This window comes from Lutjanus erythropterus, chromosome 6 (assembly GCF_056507025.1).
Source record: "Lutjanus erythropterus isolate fLutEry1 chromosome 6, fLutEry1.hap2, whole genome shotgun sequence".
Classification (NCBI taxonomy): Eukaryota; Metazoa; Chordata; class Actinopteri; order Lutjaniformes; family Lutjanidae; genus Lutjanus; species Lutjanus erythropterus.
In genome coordinates, this window is record NC_139322.1 from 9,371,616 (window position 1) to 9,395,008 (window position 23,393).

The following is a 23,393-nucleotide window of genomic DNA, read 5'->3' on the forward strand; positions in this document are numbered from 1 at the left end:
TTAACCTTATAACACCCAAGTGCAGTGCTTCCATGATTTTCACAGCAAAATAAAAATAAAAAAAAACTAAATTATGTAAATAGTCCTCAATAGTGTTTTGCCATGTAGTCGCACTAGCTCCTCCCCTTTGCATGTTTGTTTACTCCACTTTTACAGAGAAGCTGCGGTTGAGACGAGGTGAGGTGAAATTTACTTTAAGAACAGCTCCAGCCTGTTTTTGCTGATGTAATGGTCTGCAGGGTGACAGTCACTGCTCTCATCCAGCGGCTCAGTGCACATCTCACTCCCATCCACAGAACTCATATCATATGAAACCACCAGTCAGGAAGCATCTATGGATCCTCTCTGTGAGCGAGTCCATGACCTGGTGATGGATCTCTTTAGGCATCCGTTTTAAACATGTTCTCTAAACTTTTTTTTTCATCAGCAATCATCCTCCCTTTCCTTGTTTTTCATCATGTGCCATCAGTTTGGTGTTTTACCACAGAATAAAGCTCTTAATCCTTCCAGTTTCTTTAGCGTGTTGTGGGATATCAGAGCCATCATGTGTGCAGATAAAATAATCCATCCTTGAGTGTGCAGTAATATTTAAGCATTGGTGTTGTGCCCCCAAAGATAGGAAGGAAAGGTCAGGTGGTTAAGAATATCCTAATCACTCTAGAGTCTTTAAAAATCCTTGAGGTTTTACAGCTTTTCAACTCTTCCTGACCGTCTCAGGTTCCCGTTGTCTTCAGAGTGTTAAATTACAGACAGAGATCTTTATTTTAAAACAATGTCTCTCCAACAGTGGGACGCATTTGTAGCTTTCATGATTCCTTTTTTTGTTTCCTGTGGTGACATTCCCATAAACTTATACATTATAATAAATATATGGAATCAAATTGGAGTCAATAAGATTTTGAACTTGTCAAAATATGTTTACAAATAATTTCACAGCCTGTGTATAACATTTTGTGTGCATGTAAAAAAAACAATTTTAATGCATGAATCGAAGTTTGTGAAAATACAGATAATATTGCCCAACAATAATGAAGTTCTAAAAGTTTCCAAGATGATTTTTGGGAATATGTGAATGAATACATTCAAATGTATTATTAAAATCACCTGCAGCATTTAAAAATAATTTTCAATTACCCTAGTCACAAACTACACTGTATAAATAAACAAAAAAGTTAGTGTCTGTGATGGCTTAAATTTTTAAGCTGACTCAATCTGAAAAGATAAGTTTAGGAGATTTTGTAATGATTAAAAGTAAACTTTCCTAAGGATATAATTACTATAATACTAACTCTCATGGTTCACGGTGCTTTGACTTATTGTAACCTGTATTAATTCATCATGTCTGTTTTCTTCGAACTGTAAAAAAGAAGAGTCTCAGGAGAGTTTTAACCCTCAAACAATGCATGCTGGGAGTTTGCTAATATGCCGCTACTACAAGTTATAAGAACTCATGTTTATAGGTTCCAGAAAGAACTTGAAAAGTAAGAAGTACTATATTTTTGTTAATGAAAAAGTAACAACTAACAAAAAGCAACTAACAAACTCTGTTGATATATGCTTACTATTCCCAAAAAAATCCCCCAAGATGCATTGCAGTTTTCAGAACCAATGCAGGTGGGTTCCTTCTAGGAAGATAATGACAGAAGAACTGTTCTTGAATCTTTCATGTGGCCTTTAGATCATTCTTTGTTGGTTTAGTTTAGTTTTAGAAGGTTTGTAAAGGAAGTATGTAAAGGAATACCAAAAATTAAAAAAGGCTGATGACTTGGTGATATTATTTTTTAAAACTTGTTTTGCCAGTGTACACTGGTTTTTATTCATATCAGTGTGATTTTTCCAGCCTTTTTGTAGATGTTTTTAATGAACATACAGTTCCATAAATGCTGGATGAGTGGGTAATAAATGACTCAGAAAAGAAACATTACGCACTTACACAGTGAACATTGACAAACCTAACTCTGTTAATTGGGGCAGTGCAACTTCTGGCCAAAGGTTGTGTCCAGATCGAGGGAGGAAATACTTTATCATGTTTAAGTCGACAACGTGTTTATAAAAACAAAAAATGGGATACATCGCCCAAGCATGATCTAAATGCCGTATGGCTCAGTGAATGGATATTGGTCGTTTGGTGCACTGCTTCGATCCAGACTAAAATATTTCAAAAATGAGATCTAAGTGGAGGATATCCTAAAGAGGATAGATCCAAGTGACTCTGAATTTTTCTCTAATGGCCAGCAGGTCAAAGTTTTCATTTAAACTGCGAAATTTATGTCAGTATTATGGATTTTATGTCTGCTACAGCCTGGCTCAACAGCTGCAACACACAGAGAGACAGACACGAGGTGGAGGGCTGAAGAACCTAATTTATTTAACACAAAACGTAGGCAAAGCAACAGTCAGTCAAATCAGAGGATCAGTGGTGTAGTGCAGGTATGGGTGCATGCAGGTGCTGGCAGGAGAAGAGAGAGACTGTAGGCTGTGGCAGGAAGCACACCGAGCCCAGGTGTAGCCCATCCTTCTAACAACCCTCCTGCAAAGAGAGAGAGAGAGAGAAGAGCAGCGGCAACAGGGGCAGGAAGGAGGGGTCGTCACATGTCATACAACAAAGTGTGAAAATCTCTTACGCTTGTGTTAACCACAGACCTTATTTCAGGCATGGGGTGCCTCATGGGACCTTATTACAGAAAAAGAAAGGTTCCCATTTGAATTGTGCCATGAATTATGATGTTTGTCAATATAAAAGATAATTTTTAAGAGCGGACGTAGTGATTTGAGGTAGGCTTGTTGTAGTTTAGCTTAGTTTTGTGTGAACTGTCCCTTGTAAAGTTATTTTACCTGAAGTGTTTTATCCAGCGACTCCTGGTCATTTTATCAGCTACGAAGACAAAGAATACATCCCAGTACGAAAAACAAACAGGCATCGTAGCTTAAGTGGCTAATGTTAGCTTTTGGAGGGAGAAAGTCTTGGCGTCACTTGTGCAACTTCTGGATGTGTAGTCTTTCTAAATACTTATTTTCACAGTCTGACACTCAAACAGTTTAAAGACAAACTATGTTTGCTCAAACATTCACGGCTCCCTGAGAATGAACTATAACTTTCATGACCCCTTTAGCTTTTCATTTAGCACCATCATCAGGTCAAACTACTTTGACCTCTGACCAAATACTTTTTACTAGTTTATGGTGACAGTTAGTTTACCGCTAATCGGCAAATGTTAGCATGCTAATAGCTTAAACTAAGACAGTGAACATGGTTAGCCTTACCTGATATTTTCGCATCGTCATCTTGAGCATGTTAGCATGTTGATGGTAGCATTTAGCTGAAAGCACCACTGTCCCTAGCATCAATTTAGCCTTTGGTTTTGTCATATGACCCATAGCAAATGTTTATTATATAATGAATGTTTATATATATCTTATTTATTCACATTTAATGTCAGCATTTTATGTTCATGTTATGTGTTTTACTTATGCGAATCAACTTGGTGCTCTTTATTTGTCTTTGTTGTGTTTTTTCTTTAGTGTGTTTTATCAGTAAGGCCCCTCAATTAATTCTTCACACTCCTTCATTTATTAACCCTATTTTTTCTTTGTTTTGTGAACAGCATAAAAAAACAACTAGCATTTTGTTGTACAACCCTGTTCTGTAAAATGCTGTATAAATAAACATGGTGCCTTGTATTTCTGTTTTTGCTTGTGTTTTCTGCATTAGCAACCTGGTTTGTAAATATTTTGTTCACAAATTGATTAAAAAAAAAAAATAATAATAATTGTCTGTGTTTACTTGAGCTGCAGTGTTGAGCTCTCGGGGCCACCGTAGCACTCAAAGGTGCAGAAAAGTTTGGCCACCGTTGGATGCATCACTCCTCTTGGGGAGGCCTGCTGATGGGAAATCTGACAGACTTACCCGAACATCTCCCGACTAATTGTCACCGCCCTGCGAGGAGTTAAACTGTGGCAAGGCGCGTAGTTAATCTTCTCTGAACTCGGCCAGAGGCTTCAAAGTGCGTCCGAGCTGGCTCTTCTCAGCCAGTCTGAGCAAAACGGAGCAAAACTTCACCGAGGAGATGAAAATATCCGTGTTGTCCAAGAAGCTGTGGTGCGTCCACAAACAGCTGATCCTCCTGCTCACTCCGCTGCTGTTCCTGCCTTTACTCTTTACTCTGCCGGAGAAGGTGAGTGATTTAACCGCTGTGTGACTTCACGTGTTCATTTGTCATAGTCACAACAAATGACAGTGGACCAGCAATGACCATATAATGTGTATTTTAAACAATACACAACAACAATAATATATCACAATGCAATATAATAGAAACATACTGAGATAGACTGTACAGTAGTGACATGAGTAAAATGAATAAAACTAATGTAGACATGTTGTGTAGTAGTAGCAGTAGTAATATGCTTAATAAGAAACAGTTGAGGGCAGGTACAGGTGATGCACGTGAGTAAACTGTGATGGTTTAGTAAAAGAAATATGTACGTGTCCACTAAAGATCTGAAGAAACTGCTGTGTGAATGCTGGATGTTGTAAAACTGATGTTAAATTGCACCGCTGGCTTTAACAGTTAAATAAAAATCAATTATATATGAAATTGCTGGAGGAGGGTGAAGTCAGGTGATTTGGGACCCCTAGGAGGTCCTCAGAGTTATTGCAAGAGGTCCCCAAATTATTGTTAGATCATTTTTAAGTTTTTTTTTTTTTTTTTTAAGGTTTTTTCTTTCCAGAATTTAAAATATATCTGAAAGCACCTAACAGAATGAATCCAACAAATTATTAGTAATGGTAGATCAGTCTGTTTATAAAAAAAAATAAAACAAAACAAGCCCAAAAGCATTTAATTTAACAACACTGAAAAAAAGCTACCTATGAATCCTTGTACAGTCATGTGAGCGAGCTAACGAGCTAACCAGCGAGCTAGTTAGCTATTTATTATTGAAACATATTGGCCAATTATTATCCCAAGTACACAGACACTCTTGTAAACCGCAATGGATTATTTTGTAACTTCATGAAGAAGAGACTCTGACATAAACTCCACCTCGAAAACTACCAGAGAAAGTGCAGAGGGTAAGGCTAACGCGGCTAACATTAGCCATGATGCATGTTGCAATATATGAAGTGGGGGTTCCCTGCCACGTCTCTCTATCAGCTAATGGGTCAAATTGCTATTTTTCGGCAATTGGATGGCAAGCACTTTTGTTCTGGAATTTCCAAAAAAAAAAAAAAAAAACTGTATTGTCAAATTACCAACGAAAGCCATCCATCTTTCCATCCGCGCCCCCAGGTTCCATTTTGTTTGTGAGGTTTCATAAACCTGCAACTGGCCTAGAGGTCAAAGTAGGTCATGAAATCCACAGGGGTCTCAGCTTTCCAGTCCCACCCAATTTATGCAATTTCAAAAAGAAAAAACAAACAAACAAAAGAACTGCATAGCATTAGCATAAAGTGTGCATGTCTGTAGAGAGGTGCATCTTGGGTACCCATAGAACCCATTTTCATTCAGATATCCTGAGGTGAGAGGTCGGGGGTTTAAGGCAATGCACACCACTCAATCCTGTTTTTCCAAACTTTCCTGTCTTTCTTTCTAATTATTAAGTCCACAAAGTTTTTGATGTCACTCAAGAATCTCATTCAAATACCAAAGAGACAGAGAGAAACCAAGTAGGCTAAACCCCCACCTACCATCTCACCAGTCAAGTTGAGTTCTGTTTTCAGTTGCTAACAAACATTGGTCAAAACTGAAGCCACTTTTTCAAAACTCTTCATATGGTCTGCATTAACAACATGCACCGTGGCCAAACAATTAATCTCTTGTCCAAAACTCACTCAAACTGCCAAAACATTTTATAAATCTCCAAAAAGAAGGCTTGTTTGACCAAAACACTGGCAACAGTTCTCACTCATAAAGTTTGCTTAAGCAACAACACATTGACCTAAAAACAACAGCAACAACAACAGAGAGCAACAACAGGGAGCATTATATAAAGCATGAACTTTTATCTTTGAGTTTTGAATGATAAATCAGTATTTCAGTATAGAATGAAACACATTTTCAATTTTTAAATATCCTTGATTTTTCCCATGTCTTTGCCTTTAGTAATTAACTTGTAAAAAATAAAGTTGAAACAAAGAAATTTCCTAAAATTCCAGGGCTGAAACAATAATTACTATTTGGCCACAAGTTATTATCCTGCCACTCTTATTTAGCCACCTACCTGTTTTCCATGAGAGATGTTTCCAAAAAGAATCATTCCAAGATTGCGTAAAAATGGGACATCTGGGTGTTCTTTCACCTGAAACTGCAATCAGTTGTGTTTAGAATCATTTTTCATTTTATTGTTAATATTCTGCCAAATTTAAGTTCCAATATGGTTTCTGCAGAAATACACAAAATTAGCCGACGTTCCGTTTTGCACGTGGTTTGTGGATTCTGGAAAATGTGAAAACAATGAAAAAAGGGTTCACAGTTTATGTTTTATGGACTCTGTGAAGAGTTTTGCAAATGTGGCTTCAGTTTTGGCCAATGCATGTCAGCACTTAAAAAAAAAATGTTTGCAGAGTGAGTGAAATTTGTTCATGCTCTAATTTGTTATAATTTATAGTTGTTGTTTTTTTTTTCAAATAGGGTGATAGGAGATTCCTAAATAGCCTATAATTTAACTATTTAAAAAATTTAAAAAGAAATTAATTAAAAAAAACAAACATGGAATATAATTGTTCTTCATGTAATTTGAATTGTTTGGTGTCCTTTTCAACCATCAGTGACTGTCCCATTTTATCTTACCACCTGTCCCATGTTACATGAACATGCCATTGAATAGTAATGAAGGGGTTTCACCTGAATTTTTTTACTGTCTTACTCTTTATAGATATATAACAGAGGTCCAAACAAGTTCTAAAGGTAACACTTAAGGTAGCCTTCAGAATTTGAAGTGGCTTTTCAGAAAGATGCCCCAGAGTTGGTAAAGAGGGAAAGGGTCCAAATGGGATGAATGGGATTTAAAAGTTGAATAAAACTCATTCCTGTGTGAAAGATGTGGAACATTATGAGGTTTGAATGTAGTATCTGGCTTAAAGTATGAAGAATTAGATAAAAGTTTAATAGAGTTTGAATAGTTAGTAAAGTGGACATGAGTGTAATGATTTTTTTTTATTATTATATTATTCAATCTATTATGTTTATATTAAGTCAGCCATTAAAATAACAAATTGTGATTATATTTATGCCACAGAACAGTATTATTTATGCAGTTTATTTTACTTTTTTATTTAATACACAAACATGCCTTTCATGCACACAGATGTACACAAATCAAACATTTATGCTTTTTCTGTCCCTCTGACATACACACACATATATGCAGTAATTATTTATTTTTTTTAGAGGTAATGCTCCATCACTGACATTCCCGTAGACATACTGTGTAATCCATCACTTGTGAAACACAATTACGTAGTTGATTTGCTTCCATTTTGATCTGTAACACCTTTTTTCTTGTAGGAGGGAAAATGTCTTTATGTGGTGGTGCTGATGGCTATGTTTTGGTGCACAGAGGCCCTTCCTCTGGCTGTCACTGCGATGCTTCCGGTCTGCCTCTTCCCAACACTGGGAATTCTTCCATCCAAGAAATTATGCCCTCAGTACTTCCTCGAAACCAATTTTCTCTTCCTCAGTGGTCTTGTGATGGCCTCGTCCATCGAGGAGTGGGGCCTGCATCGCAGAATAGCCCTGAAGGTCCTCACTATCGTCGGAGTGAAACCAGCATGGTGAGGAAGCCGTTCGGTTTGTCTGTTTGTTCATGAAACGAACAAAACCATGTAGAACTGATCCTACTAATAAGTATTATCTGTGTAGCCAAAGCCTGATCTCCTATATCTCTTTGCCAAAAACTTTTAAAGACACACCAATGAGCCATGTATAAATCTGCGGCTGAAAATAGGCCGCGAGAAATGTACTTTTTACTCATGTTTGGGTAACATCATCCAAAAATTACAGTGCTCTGCTGTTTTACTAAATTATATAGGCTTTTTTATGAAAGAAAAGTATAGATTTGTGACCTGTTCTAAAGATTTACTTGTGCTGATTTGCGATTATGGATTGAATTATTTTCCTAGGCTCATACTGGGAATGATGCTGACCTCGTCCTTCCTGTCCATGTGGCTCAGCAACACCGCCACAACAGCCATGATGCTCCCTATTGCTAATGCCATCCTGGAGAGTCTGTTTGGAGACCTGGAGACCCTGAAACAGAAGGGCAAGTCCACAGACGATCCTGAGGGCGACATAATAAATGGTACGTTGTAAAGCTGCTAGTCAGTAATTTACAAACCCAGGAAATAAAACAATGATTTACAAATTCTTTTCAACTTATATTCAGTTGATTACAACACAAAGACAAGACATTTAATATTCAAACTAATAATTTAAGTCAGCTAGTACCTGAACCCTTTTGCTATGAAGCCACACTGTTGTAACATGTGCAGAATGTGTGTTGGCATCATCTCGTGTCTCTGAAAAAGGCGTCATCTGGATGGCAGTGTGTGTTGTTCCAAAACCTGTATGTACCTTTCAGCATTTATTGGGCCTTCACAGGTGTGACAGTTAGTCATGAGTCATAGTCATAACACACCCTCATACCATCACAGACACTGGCTGTCGTTCTCCTCTTTAGCCCAGAGGACACGATGCCTGTGATTATCCAAAAAAATAAAAATAAAAATCTGGAACACGGAAATCTGCAGCATTTCTGGATGTTGTTGATATATGGCTTGTGCTTTGCATGGTAGATACAACAATGAACTGTGTTTACCGACAGTGTTTTTTTTCTGGAGTGTTCCCAAGTCCATGTAGTAATAGATTTGTAAAAACATGTTGATTTGAAATGCAGCGCTGTCTGAAGGGTCAAAGGTCACAGGTATTCAGAGTTGGTTTCCTCGTTGGTTCTTATGTGCAGAGATTTTTCTGGTGTCTCTGAATCTTTTAAGGATATTATAGATGGCAGATGGTGAAATTCCTAAATTCCTAGAAACTGTGTGTTAAAAATGCAGTTTTTAAACTGCTGGACTATTTGCCCACGCAATTTTTCACAAAGTGGTCCATGTGTGTGGACAGCTGAGCCTGTTGAAGATGCCCCTTTCCTACCCAATCAGGTGTTTTTGAGCATTCCAACTTTCCCAGTCCTCTGTTGCCTGTCCATACTGTTTTGGAACAGGTTGCAGGCATCAAATTCAGAATGACTGTATATTTAGCAAATGTTCATCAGTTTGAACATTAAATATCTTGTCTTTGTACTGCATTCAATAATTGAATATAGGTCGAAAAGGATTTGCAAATCATCGCATTCCGTTTTTATTCGGGTTTTACGTAACGTCCCAACTGTTTCGAAATTGGTGTTTTGACAACGAATGAAATTACTTGGCATAATGTGAAAGACGTAATGACAGAGAATCATCATCAACTCTGTAGTCCCCCCCCCGTGTTGTAGAGCTTTTTAGCATTCTTCAGTTTATTGTTTTGGTTTGGAGGCAACTTAAATATTAACATTGACTCTCATTGCTCTCTTCAAACTGTCAGAAGCAACAGGCAACTGTTTGCTGCAACAAACCCTGATAAATCCACTGCACACCATCTGTCCAGCACCTTCAGCTAGCTACTGAATGTAGTGGAGCATTTAGCTTTGAAAGAGTCAGATATTTTTCTCTGGAGATGGTGGAGACCTAAACATAGCTAAAACATGGTGAATATTGGACTAACGTTCATCAGGTGGCCAGAATCAGGACTCCAAATGAATGATTATGTCGCTCCGTGTTTGCTGTATGTGTCAATAAGCAGCTGTGTGCTCACTAAAAATAAACTTTAGGTCATTCTATGTCAATATTGCATTTACAGCATTTTACACTGCCCTCAAATGCCCAAAAATGGGGCAATGACTGGCAGTTTAAGTTTGTCGTCAAAAATTTCCATACCTTGGTACAATACACCACCACATGTTGTATTGTTTTAACCTTGTCTTCATGGGCCTGTAATATGTAATCTAAGGTGTGAACTTTGTCCAGTTTTTCCAATACACTGAGTCCTCAAATATGAAGTTAGTCAGTATTCCAGTGGTAAGAGATTAAAGATGCTGGATGAGGGCCGAGGGCCCTATCTTCCGCTGATCTAAAGTGCAAGGCGCAATGAATTTAATTTATTCAAGATGTATCCAAGTCCACCTTTGTCGTCTTGTGCCAGGGACGCAGGAGTATCCTACCCTGTCCCACCCCCTGCACCAACAACACACAACGGAATACGCCTATCAGCTGTGAACAAATGCCCTGATCAATGCATGGGTGTGTTTTAGCTCAAAGACAAAAAACCAATCAGAAAGTCATCAACTATAAGAAACAGGTGTCCCAGGAGCGCAAGCATCGGTAGCATGATGGCAGATTTATCAGGAGGAAACAAAGAGAAAAGATTTTCCCGTGAGGGGACAGATCTCCATGGAGACGGCAGGGTGCCTCCAAAGCAGCTTCATGTGTAAACAGTTTATTTTACCTGCAAAAAGTTTTACAATACATTACCATGTCATGCAGATTTGTAACTGGTTACGTTTTAGACTGAAGCACCTTGAAATTATGCTGTATTCTGTAAATCATTATTGTCATCATAATGCAGAAAGATGCAGAAGATCCTGAGGAAGGACCCAGTGGGGAAGAGTGGGGGAGAGGAGAGGCGAGTCAACCCAGACTGGCCGTGAAGCTGCACCTCAGTCCGGCTGAACACCCACCTGAGCCGGATTGAGGTGCAGCTTTGCAGCCGCTCGTTCTTGTTCTCCTTCTTTGTCTCTTCAGTTCCTCCTCCCATCCTCGCTCCTCCATCCTGCAAACACACTTGAATCAGAAAGTGTCTCTGAAGTTTGATAATCCATGCACACTGTTGAGATTTATTAGGCTTTATAATTATAATAATAATTCCTCATTCGTTATTTGTGAGACTAATTTTAGAGACACATAAACACCCATACTCCTGTGTGTGGGGAAAATACTTAACGTAAATGAAAGGTGTTGTGTGATCGTGGAGACGTGTGTGTGCCCTTCGGCCAGACCCCATGAGGACACGTGTCCTCTGTAGATATAAACAGCTCATAAGGTAATGAAAACACAATTCTTATTTCAAGTGATTATACACTAATGAAAACATATTTTTGAATACTATATTCTGTTTCTGCCATAATCTGCCAATAGAAGCCCCTAAATCCTACACACTCAACCTGCCGGAGAGCTAAAACTCATGATTTTACTGATGTTTATACCATATTTGCATGTGAACATATCACAAACTCTTTGCTGCTCTTTCTTTCAGGTCAATCTACTGTGAAGCTGCATTCACTGCCCTCAGTGCCCACAGAAAAACAAATACTGTCAATAGACGGGTAAGAAAACACTGACACAATTATATACATCCTTAAACGGTTAACTCAAATGGTGTTTTGATGGTGTCGTTTAAAGGAAGTTCAGCATTTTAGTCTATTAATTGAAGTCAGATGAGAAGATTAATACCAATCTCGTGACTGTTTGGTAAACAAGGCTATACCTAGATTGTTAGCTTGGCACAAAAGCTGGAAACAGCTGAGCTCTGTCTGAAGGTAACAAAATCCAGGAAATAAACGAGATATAACTTATTAACTAGTGCCATCAATTGATTAAAAAGTTGAATTGAGTTCAGCACAATAATACGTTTAAAATACTAGTATCTACTTGTAGTTATGGGGGAGATAAAACAAATACATGAGAAGACAACCAGATAAAGAACAGTTAAAAAGTAACACGCTACAGACTGAATGCAAACAGCTTGTTGTAAATTGTTTGCAAAGTAACCTCTCACCCAAATGAAAGCTACAGTGAGGAGGCCTCTTTAAGAAACTGAATGCTGCAGTGTCTTTGAAGAGACGAAGTCAGCAGTCCCTTTTCACACTCTTAGTTGAATAACAACATGTAACTCAACGTCCATCAAGTCCTCTTTTATTTTAACCAGTGGTCCAGGCAGACTAGCTTGTGTATAGAAATGACCTCAGATGACAGAGCTGATAGAGCTCTTCTTCTGCACAATACGGCCTGCCAAAGAAAACAGTCCCTCTCTCTCTCATGTGGCACTGTTGAGGGAGCCAAATTAAAAAACGACTTGCAAATCAACTTGGACTTTCACACCGGTGACTCGTGCCTTTACTTGGACGTGAGCCATTTACTTGAAAGTACTTGATAGTGTATTATTTATAAAGTCAGAATACAAATGTTACATTACAGAGTGTCAGTGGGAAAAAATGATAATAAAGATAATTTTGTTCGTGTGCAAAAGTTTCGAGCTGGTCAACAAAAAACAAATCGCAGTATGCTGAGGGAGACGCAACAACTTCCAACTTAAACTTACCACAAGGAGTTTTTTTTCTGGTTATGAAACAGTCTCAGTTTAATACTGATGCCTCCATAACCTTCATAAACAAATGACACATCCAAGAGAAGATTAGCTATTTCTGTGAAGTTGTTCTTAATGCGTGTAACAGGGTAGGATTTTCCTTGAAATCAGATTAAACAAGCCTGTGGTTACATTTTCCCAAATACAGTTACACTAGCCAGCATGAAAGATGCAGGATCAGATTTTCTTCAGATGATTTTATTTGTGACATTGTATTTTGTGGTTATTACAGTGGTAACACTACACAGGGGCCTCCAAAATCAACACAATCTGAAAGTTCCTTGTAGTAGCTTTAAGTTCAGTAAGTTAGTCAAGGTTAATATTAAACATTCACAGCTAAGTTAATCTGAAAATCAACAAGTCTGCAAACTCACTTACATTAACACTCACTGACATTTTATGGCTGGTTCAGGACTTAAAACCTATTTTCAGCTTCTGAAGGGGGGCCTTCCAGAAGAAGAAGTTTGGGAACCACTGGTTTAGGACTTGAGACTTGCCTGTCTTGACATGGGACAATTGAGTACAAAGAGTTGAGATTTGAGAAATAATTATTTATTTTAACTTCTAACTAATCTAACTTTGGACAGAGCCAGGCTAGTTGTTTCCCCTTGTTTTTAGTGTTTATGCTAAGCTAAGCTAACTGGCAACTGGCTGTAACTTTTTTATTTTGTTTTTTTTAATATATTTTGGGGCATTTTTGTGCCTTTACTTAGATGGGACAGCTGCAGATGTGACAGGAAAAGGGGAAAGAGAGTGGGAGGATGACACATAGCAAAGAGCCACAGGCAGGAGTCACTACCGTACAGACATGAGAGTGGTATCAATCTGTCAAAGTCATGTCAAAGTGTTTTTCTGGTTAATACAATGTCATTTTAAACTCTTTGGATGAAACTAATTTTCTCCAAACTCTGTTGCAGTTCATGTACGTATCCACTGTTCATTTAAGGTAATAATGTCTCTTAAAACTTCAAAAGGACGGATGGGATGGAGCAGAGTGACGCAAGGACAGCTGAGGAGATCCGATCCGAGGCGCAGTATCAGCTGAAGGTGTGGAAAGGGTTCTTGATCTGTATTCCTTACGCAGCCAGTATCGGAGGGACCGCCACGTTGACGGGCACCGCGCCCAACCTCATCATGATCGGACAGCTGAAGAGGTGACTTCTTATTTGGCCAGCAGTTAAACATTGAAAACTTTATTTTCCAGTAGTTTGACAATTTTTTTTTTGTTTGTTTGTTTTACAGCTACTTTCCAGACTGCGACCTTATCAATTTTGGCTCTTGGTTTGCCTTTGCTTTCCCGCTCATGCTTCTCTTCCTGTTTTTGGGATGGATTTGGATCGCGTTTCTCTACGGGGGATTGAATACGCGGTAATACGGCACCAGACATTTGCTTTATGCTTAAAACTGTAGACCAATGATATTTGTAAAGGCTAAATGTCATGATGAAAGGTAAATGCTGTTAACTTTACAGTTAGAATTGCCATTTTTGGGCTTTTGTACAACAATAATTCCAAAAAAGTTGTGACATTGTGTGAAATGTATCGACAAGCCAACAGGTGGGTAACAGTTGACAGTATCACGATCATGATTGGGTATGAAAGGGTTAAGACTCTACCATGCAAAGTGAAAGCCATATATCAAAAAACCCTTCCAGATTTTACCAGTACTGACTTGAAAAGTCAACATCTGTTGTGGTACAGGGGTGTGTCAGTGCCCATGGTGTCATGACTAACTGCCACATCTGTGAACGCCTCATTAATACCAAAAGGTAAAAACAGCAACGTATCCTGCTTACTTCAGCAAGACGAGGCCAGGACACATTCTGCATGTTACAACAGCGTGGCTTCATAATAAAATAGGTCATCTACCTGACTGACCTGCCTGCAGTCCAGACCTGACTGTCACTGAAAATGTGTGGTTCATTATGAAGCACAAAATACAACAACAGAGACCCTGAACTGTTGGACACTTGAAGTCGTATATCAAGCAAGAATTTCGATTTCAAAACTTTATCAATTAGTGTCCCCAGTTCCCAAACACTTACTGGGTGTTGTTAAAACTCAAGGCATCAAATTCACAATGAGTCTTTATTTACAAAAAGCAGGTTAATCATTTTGAACATTAAATATCTTGTCTTTGTAAGTATTCACTTCTGTGTAGGTGGAAAAGTTTTTGCGCATCACAACTTTTTTGGAATTGGGGTTGTAAATGTGTAATAGTATTTTCCAGTTTTTCTTTTCTTTAAATATGTGTCTCACAGTTTTCTTCTTATTTTATCCAGATTGTGCTTCAAGAGACACGACCAAAGAGCCCAGGCAGAGGCCAGAGCGAAGGCTCTAATAGAGGAAGATTACAGAAAACTAGGGTCCTTAAAGTGAGGACTCGTGTATGTCTCCAAATCTCATGCAATACAGGGTGAATGAGTACATTTTTATCACAGAGCCTTTCACTGACTTTCACTTTACATGCTCAATTTCAGTTTTGCAGAGGGGGCGATTTCTTTTTTATTTGTACTGTTTGCTGTCCTCCTGTTCACAAGAGATCCCAAATTTGTCACTGGCTGGTCTGTGTTTTTTAAAAAAGGGTAAGAAAGGCACACATGATGAAAGCATAATGTAGTTTCTTCTTGTAACACCTCTTCCTGTTTGGAAATAATTACAGAATCTATACGTTGAGATGCCTGTCAATGATCCATCTCTGTTAATTATTTCCTCTTGTTGCTCTGCAGGTACGTGTCAGACGCAGTCACTGGTGTGATCATTGTGTCCGTGCTGTTCTTCTTCCCCTCTCAGAAACCTTCCCTGAGCTGGTGGTTCGACCCTCAGGGTCAGTGAGCTCTTAAAGGACACAAGAATTAACGTTTAATTTACTCAACAAAGTGCTCTGATTCATATCTAATCCAGTCAATTATTTTAACGACTGTGACAGTATTATTTAGGTGATGATATAAATAAACAGGTTTTATTAGATTTGTGTCAAACAAATCGCTGCAACAAGGAAAAAGGCCATAGATTTAACAAAGAGATATGACTGATGGAAGCAAGTATGTAAGGGTGGATCAGGATAGAAGTCAGTATTTAATATTGCTAATGAAATATTTGTGAAAGATTTAAAGACATTCAGTCTGTGTCTCTAGTGCAGCTTTTGCAAAAAGCTGAAAATCAGCTGAGGAATGTTAATAATGTAGATTAGAGAGTCTGAGCAAATTTCCCCTCAGGAGCTGAAACTACAGTTTCTCTGTTTCTGTGATTAGAATAATCTCTCAGAACTATGCTGTCACACTTCGGGCTTTTTCTTTGCGTGGGAGCATGCACACACACTGTGCGCATGTGTTTTGCGTGTGTTGGAGAGTATATTATGTTCAGCTGGTCAAATAAACCACTGCACACAAGCTCCCCCCTCCCCCAAAAAAAGCAAATCATGGGGTTCATTTGTCCCTTTCGTCGTAGGTCAAATTTTAGAATAGATAAGAGAACACAACTCTTCTCTACCTATCAAAGTGAGAAATTACCTTTATTTCACCAAAACAGTAAAATCAGCAGGATAAAGTACAAAATGGAGAGAATTGATGAATTTCTCCATATTTTTCCTCAGCTTCCAACACTCCTTATGTCCCTCTCTTGTCGTGGAAGAAAGCCCAGGCCGCTGTTCCCTGGAATATTATTCTGCTGCTCGGAGGTGGCTTTGCGATGGCTAAAGCTTGTGAGGTAAATATGTTGGTTCATGTCCTGCAGTTACTGTTAGACCTGCATAATGAAGTGGTTGTGGAAAATGCACTTGGTCTGGTTTCTTGCCAAAAGTAAGGTCCTTACCACTCCCATGTCTGTGTGATAAATATGAAGCGACAGTCAGGAGGCGATTAGTTTAACTTAGCATAAAAACTGGAACTAAGGGCAAACAGTTAGCCTAACCCTGTCCAATCCAATTTTATATCTTATTTGTTTATTCCGGACGAAAACAGAACTGTAGAAATGAAAAGTTGTGGTTTTTTGGGGAGTTATGTGGTGGACTGTTTCTGGGCCAGGTGCTGTGACTTCCTGGATCTATTTGTTTGACATCTGACATAAAAGCTTTTATGGTGAAGCAGCAAAATCAGGAGATGTCTGGTTTTCATCAAGAGTAGCTTAACACGACTCCTATACAGCCAAAAGTGAGCAGAAAACAGTAAAATAAGGTAAATACCGCTTTCTCACTCCTGCACACGCAAATTGAGTTTTGTCTGTCCAGCACACATCAGAAGAAAGAAAGCAGAAAGACAAACAATCCTCCATTTTCTTGGTTACCAGGGTGACCAGTCCACATCTAATATATGATTGGTTGCCTGAAAATAAAGTGGTGGTGATCACCTTCTGAAATGTTTTACATGAAGAATATAAAATAGAGAGAATGTATACAAGAACACACTATAATAAAATATAAAAATACACAACTGCGATATACAACAAAAGGAAGATTTGGAGCTTTTCATGTAGTGTTGATGGTAAATGTTGTAAATTGATGCAATAAGTTCCTTAGTACCTTCTATATTGACCAAGAAAGGTGAGTTCTCCTGTTCACTGAGCCGTGGTGGCAGTGCCTACATGCATCAGGACGCATTGTGTGCAAGCTTCTTGCAAGATAACAAAAATACTCATGCATACTCGTGCACCATGGCTACTGTAGTTCTTCCTTAACACCATTGACATCACTGTGACATCACTGGATGCAGAAGGAACAACAGATTTTGCAGCAGGAGAGCTCAGCTATAGCACAAGAAATTTATTACTTTACTTGACTGCATTTACTATCAACACTGACTGGATGATCACATGAAAAGTGACTAATTTTCCCTTTAAATAAACCACCAGACTACACCGAACTATTCCTTTAAGATTTTGTGTGTTTGCTAAAGTTTCCTTCCAGCTGAATTCAGGATTTGTGACTCTAAATTGTAAAAGTTTACATGTTATAAGTCATGACTGTGTGATAATTGTACCTCTCCTCTCTCCTGTTCTGCTGTGTTCTGTTTGGGTCTGTTCTCTGCTTTGCTTTATTATGCTGTGATCTGCTCTTTGACCCTTTAACCGCAATCTTGTGGCGTTTGGCAGGAGTCCGGGCTCGCCTCCTGGATCGGAGGCCACCTCCAGCCTTTGGCAGAGGTCCCTCCTGCTGCAGCTGTGATGTTGATCACTGGTTTCTTGGCCTGTTTCACTGAGTTCGCCAGCAACACGGCCACAATTATCATATTTTTACCCGTCATTGCTGAAATGGTAAGAATGGTCATTGACTTAAAGATGTATAGTGGGACAGATATTTTTTAGCTGTGTTTTATTTGTGTTGATGAGTTTTGCTCAGCAGGGAGCATCCTGTTTCCATTGTTCCATTCTGGGCAAAGAATGAATTTTCAGAAGAATGATATAAACTAAAAAAAAAAGCCTGATTAACATTCAGTCATGACGACAGTAGCTGTAATGAACTTTAGTACACTTAAGATTTACACACTGTTTAAGATGACAGTCAGGTAGCCCAACTGGGAGAAAACAAAGCAGTGGAAACTGTTGAACTGGAGAGGGATGCAAGGTTTGTTGCTGACCTTGTCCTCAATGTAATCCAAAGACTTAGTGGGCTTGTTAAACTCTTGCAATAGATGTTCTGTTGGACATTAACTGCTGCTATAAGTAATCATTATCAGGAGCCTGTGTATTTTGCAGTGGTGCCTATACTGCAGGGTGTCCACTCAGAATCATTTACAGGATGTAAAGGAGGTTTAGTGTCCTGAGTTCCCAAACTTACTGAAACATAATGACACAAAATTCTCCTTAAAGTGTCTGTTCACCCATATCACACATGTAACACGTTTTTTTCACTTACCTCTTGTGATATGTAGTTATGCACATACTTTTGGTCAAGATATGTTGCTTTTAATTCATCCAGATGTAATTGTTTTGTTTCTGCATCTCTAACTTTTGACACACATTTTGCATTCTGCAATTATTTTTTTGTTGACCACCGCATAGTTTTTGTATGTGAACAAAATTATCTTCATGGTTCTCTCCTGCGACTTGCTGAGCATGTATAGCATTAACTTCTTTTGGTCTGGGGGAAGGTGTGAAACCATTTTCAGTTCAAAGGCTCAAGTCCAAGTGAAACTGCGAGCTGTTGGTATTAAAGTCCAAGTCGAGTGGCAAAACTTTTTTGATTTTGTCAAACTGAGTCCAAAGTCATCCGATTTGTGTCTCAACTCTTAGCCTCGGGTTTACTTTGTCTTTATAGTAAAAGTTAGCATGCTAACACACTAAGGTGTTAAACATTACACCTACTAAGTGTCACAATTTTAGCATTGTCATGATGAACATGTTATCATGCTGTAGACATTAGCATTTAGCTCAAAGCACTGCTGTACCTCAGAAAAGCCTCGCAGAGCCGTTAGCATGGCTCTAGACTCTTAGCTTGTGCAGCTTATTTCATGTCAAAAAGTAACATCACATTTTTTCAAGACAAGCTGTCAAACTCAAGACAGTTTTGGTTTATGACCGCATCATTTTCATTACCATGTGAGGCCGCTGGATTCGCCAGACATCACACGATCACGTGAGAATCCATCTTGCCAGGTTCCAAGCTTTCCATCTGTGTTCGCACCTTCGGTGGTGCGAGCCAATCAGCGTCCTCAGAGGGACTACTGACAGATACAGGCATAGTTTTAGGTGCGTCGACAGCGAGAAGCGTCCAAGGAAACGACTCGTCTCGAACAAACAATGGCAGCTCTTGAAGATATAAGTGTAGATACTGTGAAAACATCAGTTAGATCAGAACTGGAGGATATTTTGTCATTGATAGAAGAGCAAAGAACAGTACTGAAGGCTTTTATGGATGTAAAAGATGTTTTCACTCTTTCCAGCTTTGGTTCGGTGAGTTGATCTGATTGGTTGAAGACGTGACAGATGGTTCATCCAATCACTTGCCAAGTGTTGTTTAAAAGTGCCCGGACTTTTCCAAACAGTTTCTACATCAAATGGACATATTTGGTATCTTTGGACACCTTTAGATCTCAGCTAGAATATAAAGATTTGTGGGTTTAAACAATGCTTGTCCATGTAAAATAAGTTTGCTGTATTGGAGGAAAACTGTGGAATAAAGCAGAAGAATTATTTTCATCTCATGCTCTCATGTTTTGTCTTTGTCTCTGAAGGCTATTCACACGTCAGTGAACCCTCTATACTTCATGATGCCTGCAACGATAGGATGTTCGTACGCCTTCATGCTGCCAGTGTCCACGCCACCCAACTCCATCGCTTTTGCATCAGGACATCTGATGGTCAAAGACATGGTAAGATTCTCACATCTACACTTAAAACATATTATTCCAATCATCTCCTCATGTTTTCTGCCCCCGTTTCCTCAGGTAAGAACCGGCATTGTCATGAACATCCTGGGCATACTCTCCGTCTCTCTGGCCATGAACACGTGGGGCATAGCCATGTTCAACCTGAACACATATCCAGAATGGGCTCAGCCCATCAACAAGTCTGCTGTTGCTACTGGTGTGCAGTTCTCACCCGCTCAGTCACTCAATGCCACGCTCTGAACACTCACCAAATCTCCACATGAACGTAGAGGAGGTATCAAGAAGATTGTATAAAGATTTAACACTAAACAGGGACAAAAGTCTGTCTGTAGATATTTACTCTGTGTCACTAAAATGTCAGAATGCTCTGGGAGCTTCAGCTGTTATCTGTCATGATGAATTATTTTATTTTAATTATATGCGATTGTCTTTTTAGCATTTCAAGTGTCAGAATTTCGTGCTGTGAACTGCTAGTTTTGGCTCACTTTAAAGGTATAATCAGCAACATTTTCCTAAAGAAAACAATGTATGGACTCAAATTACATAATCTTGTTCAATCATTACTTTTGACCCACTAGAAGTGTGTGGTTGAGGCTGTATCTGCCTTCTGCCTGCGTTCCCTTATTTTTTTCTTATTGTTTTCCTGTGCTCGGGACGTTTCACCAACCCAAAACGATGGTATTTGACGTTCTGATGCATTTGCATACAGTTGGACAAATTCTACTGATTCTACCTTCAAGTTGTGAACTACTTTGTTTTACTCTTTGTCTTCTTAAAACTGGACATGAGAGACATTTAACCTCAACAACAACACCATCCGGAGCTCTGAGGAGCTGTGCGCTGTCTGTATTGATCCCTCTAGGCCGACCTCTGCTGGAAGAATGAGAGAAACGTCTGTGAATTATTCTACAAAAAATATATATTATATATTTTTGGTTAAAATCACTACGAGATCATGTTAATTGTTTTATGTATTATATGGTGTGCATGTTTGCTGAAGCCATAGCACATAAACAATATCTTAATTTTTTATACATTAGAGTATGAATCTTTACTAATGAATGTGTACATTTTGTTATAAAATGATTTAAATTCATATAACTGCTGTTACATGAGAAATAAATTGTTTTTATTGTGCTAATTTAGTTATATGTGGTCTCTGTATTTCCTGTAATGAGCACACATACAATAGCAGCTTCATAGTTAAGAGAAGGAGCTTTTTGTCAGAATATTTGCAGTTGCTAACTGCTAAATTGTGTTTCAGTAATAAAAATACTTAATAAAAACCAACAACAAAATGTGAACCTCAGTCCTCAGGTCTTGATTATCTGTAGCTGTACCGCTGCAGCTTTCACACATATTTAACACATTTTGGCCTCTGCACGTACAAACAGAGCCAGAGTGAGCACACAGTTGTAAATTCCATACAATGTTTGTTTGCTGTTGTAAACTGTCTGAAGTCACGGGGCCCAACAACAATGGGTAACTTGTGCAAGACTGTGGTGGTTACTGAGTGTTAACAGGGTCAGTGCAAAAGGTCCTGTGGCGTTTAAATGCAACACTATGAAACACTCGACCAACACCCACAGACCACCACAGGATGTACCCGCCCGTCTGCACAACACAAACAACAACACAGATTCTAACCTAAACTAATTTATGTCTTTGACATATTTTGCAACAATACTTATACATTAAATCCCACTTATCATCCCAATACCTTTTAACCACTGTACATGGCTGATGAAGACACTGTTTGTGTGTAATTGTGTGTGTGTTGTGGAGAGAGAGGGTGTGAGAAATATGAAGAAATTCCCTCCAAGTGTTTTCTGAGATATTGTGGGACGGACATGAAGTCACAGTGGCCTTTGACCACAAATATCTAATCATATCATCCGTCCATCCATCATCAGTCCAAGTGGACGATTTGTACCAAGTTTAAACAAATTGTTCCCAGGATATCATATTCACAAGAGTGGGACGGACGTGAGGTCACAGTTACCGTAACCTTTGATGTTTGACCACCAAAGTTTAATCAGTTCATCCTTGACTCCAGGTGGTCTTTTTTTTTTTTTTGCCAAGTTTGAAGAAATTCCCTCAAAGCATTAGATATCACATTCACAAGATAACTCAAAAACATAATGCCTGTGGTTTTTAAAAAATTCTGAGTCACAGAGGTCCTTCGGCATACAGTCTCGAATGTGCACGAAAAATATGCGGATGGGTCCAGTGGTACTCAAGATAAGAAGTGGACAAGCTCCAGGACCACGGGTCGCTCACATGCACATGCATGATACCTTCTAACAATAAAACATGAAAACAGCAGTTTGCATTTGACGTTTTTACTGTAAGCAATTATGAAACTGTGAAAACAGTACTGGACAACAAATTCAGTGATGGTAGTTGTAATACAGTAGTGAGACTATGGGTATTGTAAAATGAATTAGTACAGTAACTAGGGAACCGAATTCACAAAAATATAGATGGTGTACAAAGTTTGCCTACAGGGCTTTCTGAAAACCAACCAACCAACTCATGACTCAAGTTTATTTTTTATTGTTTTTCTACTTTGTACATTTCTACATGTACTAGAGACATCAAAATTCTGAAATATGGAATTATATGCCTTTGTTTTAGATAAGACAGGAAAGGTGGAGAGTGAGCGGGGGAATAACATGCAGCAAAGGGCCGCAGGAAGAGTTGTAAGCTCGTTTTAAGAAGTTTAGTCAGTTTTTGCTTAAAACAAGACAATTTGACTATATTTAAGAATATTTGGCTTGTTTCTAGTAGGCTTATTTGCAGTGGAGCAGAAAGTTGATCATAGAAGACTAACTTCTACAGGCTATATATCAAAGCAACAATTACAGAGCTGCTATAATAAAATCAGAACCCACAGATAATGCTCCAATAAAGGTATCTGGGTGGTAGATAAAAGATTCTTATTATTCCAGTATCACAGATCTGACAACATAGTGGATGTGTCAGTTGGTTAAACTGCTGTAGAGCTCAGTCTGCCAGTTGGTTGCTACTAGCAAAATAATGTTCAACTGAAACCAAGTGCTGGTGGCAGAACAAACATTAGCAAATGTTTTTTTTTTTCTCTTTCAGTTAGCCTACTTAAGAGGAAAAATGTGCATCAGTCAACAGTTTTATATTCGTGTGAGAAACTGGAGGAAAACGCAGTCAGCAGGAAACAGTTTATTGAATGAGCCAAACCACTAAACTTTCACCCCCTCAGTGGATGAATGTTAAAAAAAAAAGACTTCTAGTGTCAAGTTTGAGTGGAGGAGGATTTAAATAACCTACTGTATATGTGTGATCACACTGGAGTCAACTTAACACAGTGTGTGACTCGAATTACATTAAACTGCCAAATTTTATGTCATTCTGAAACTGCACTCGTGTTCGTGTGGCCGGTGTCACACTGTGTGACTGTGTGTAATTACAACACGGCCCTTCATATGATCTTGTGATATGTATGGTTCATGTTCTCTTCGTTTCCCTCGTGGGAAATCGTAGGCGATCCACAAACACCAACATGACAGTGACTGTTCAGAGAAGTTCCCCTTTTAACCTTCCCAGTCCTCCAGCACTTCCCAGTCCTGTTTCTC

The 23,393-nt window shown here is 38.8% G+C and overlaps 1 protein-coding gene across 1 annotated transcript; it reads left to right on the forward strand.

The window, feature by feature from the left end:
- Window positions 1–3,796: 3,796 nt before the first annotated feature.
- Window positions 3,797–20,933, forward strand: slc13a3 (solute carrier family 13 member 3). Its single transcript, XM_084720458.1, has 13 exons — window positions 3,797–4,175; window positions 7,509–7,774; window positions 8,123–8,301; window positions 11,349–11,418; window positions 13,433–13,612; window positions 13,701–13,826; window positions 14,740–14,832; window positions 14,938–15,042; window positions 15,187–15,284; window positions 16,053–16,165; window positions 17,546–17,707; window positions 19,627–19,764; window positions 19,840–20,933. Exons 1-13 carry the CDS (start codon window positions 4,068–4,070, stop codon window positions 20,020–20,022), a joined length of 1,821 nt encoding a protein of 606 aa, XP_084576584.1. The 5' UTR covers window positions 3,797–4,067; the 3' UTR covers window positions 20,023–20,933.
- The last annotated feature ends 2,460 nt before the right edge of the window (window positions 20,934–23,393 follow it).

Coding starts and splice junctions, on each gene's coding strand:
- slc13a3 (XM_084720458.1), top strand. CDS start 4,068: ATGAAAATATCCGTGTTGTCCAAGAAGCTGTGGTGCGTCCACAAACAG. Junction 13,827..14,739: donor TACGGGGGATTGAATACGCG/GTAATACGGCAC, acceptor TATTTTATCCAG/ATTGTGCTTCAAGAGACACG. Junction 14,833..14,937: donor AGAAAACTAGGGTCCTTAAA/GTGAGGACTCGT, acceptor GCTCAATTTCAG/TTTTGCAGAGGGGGCGATTT.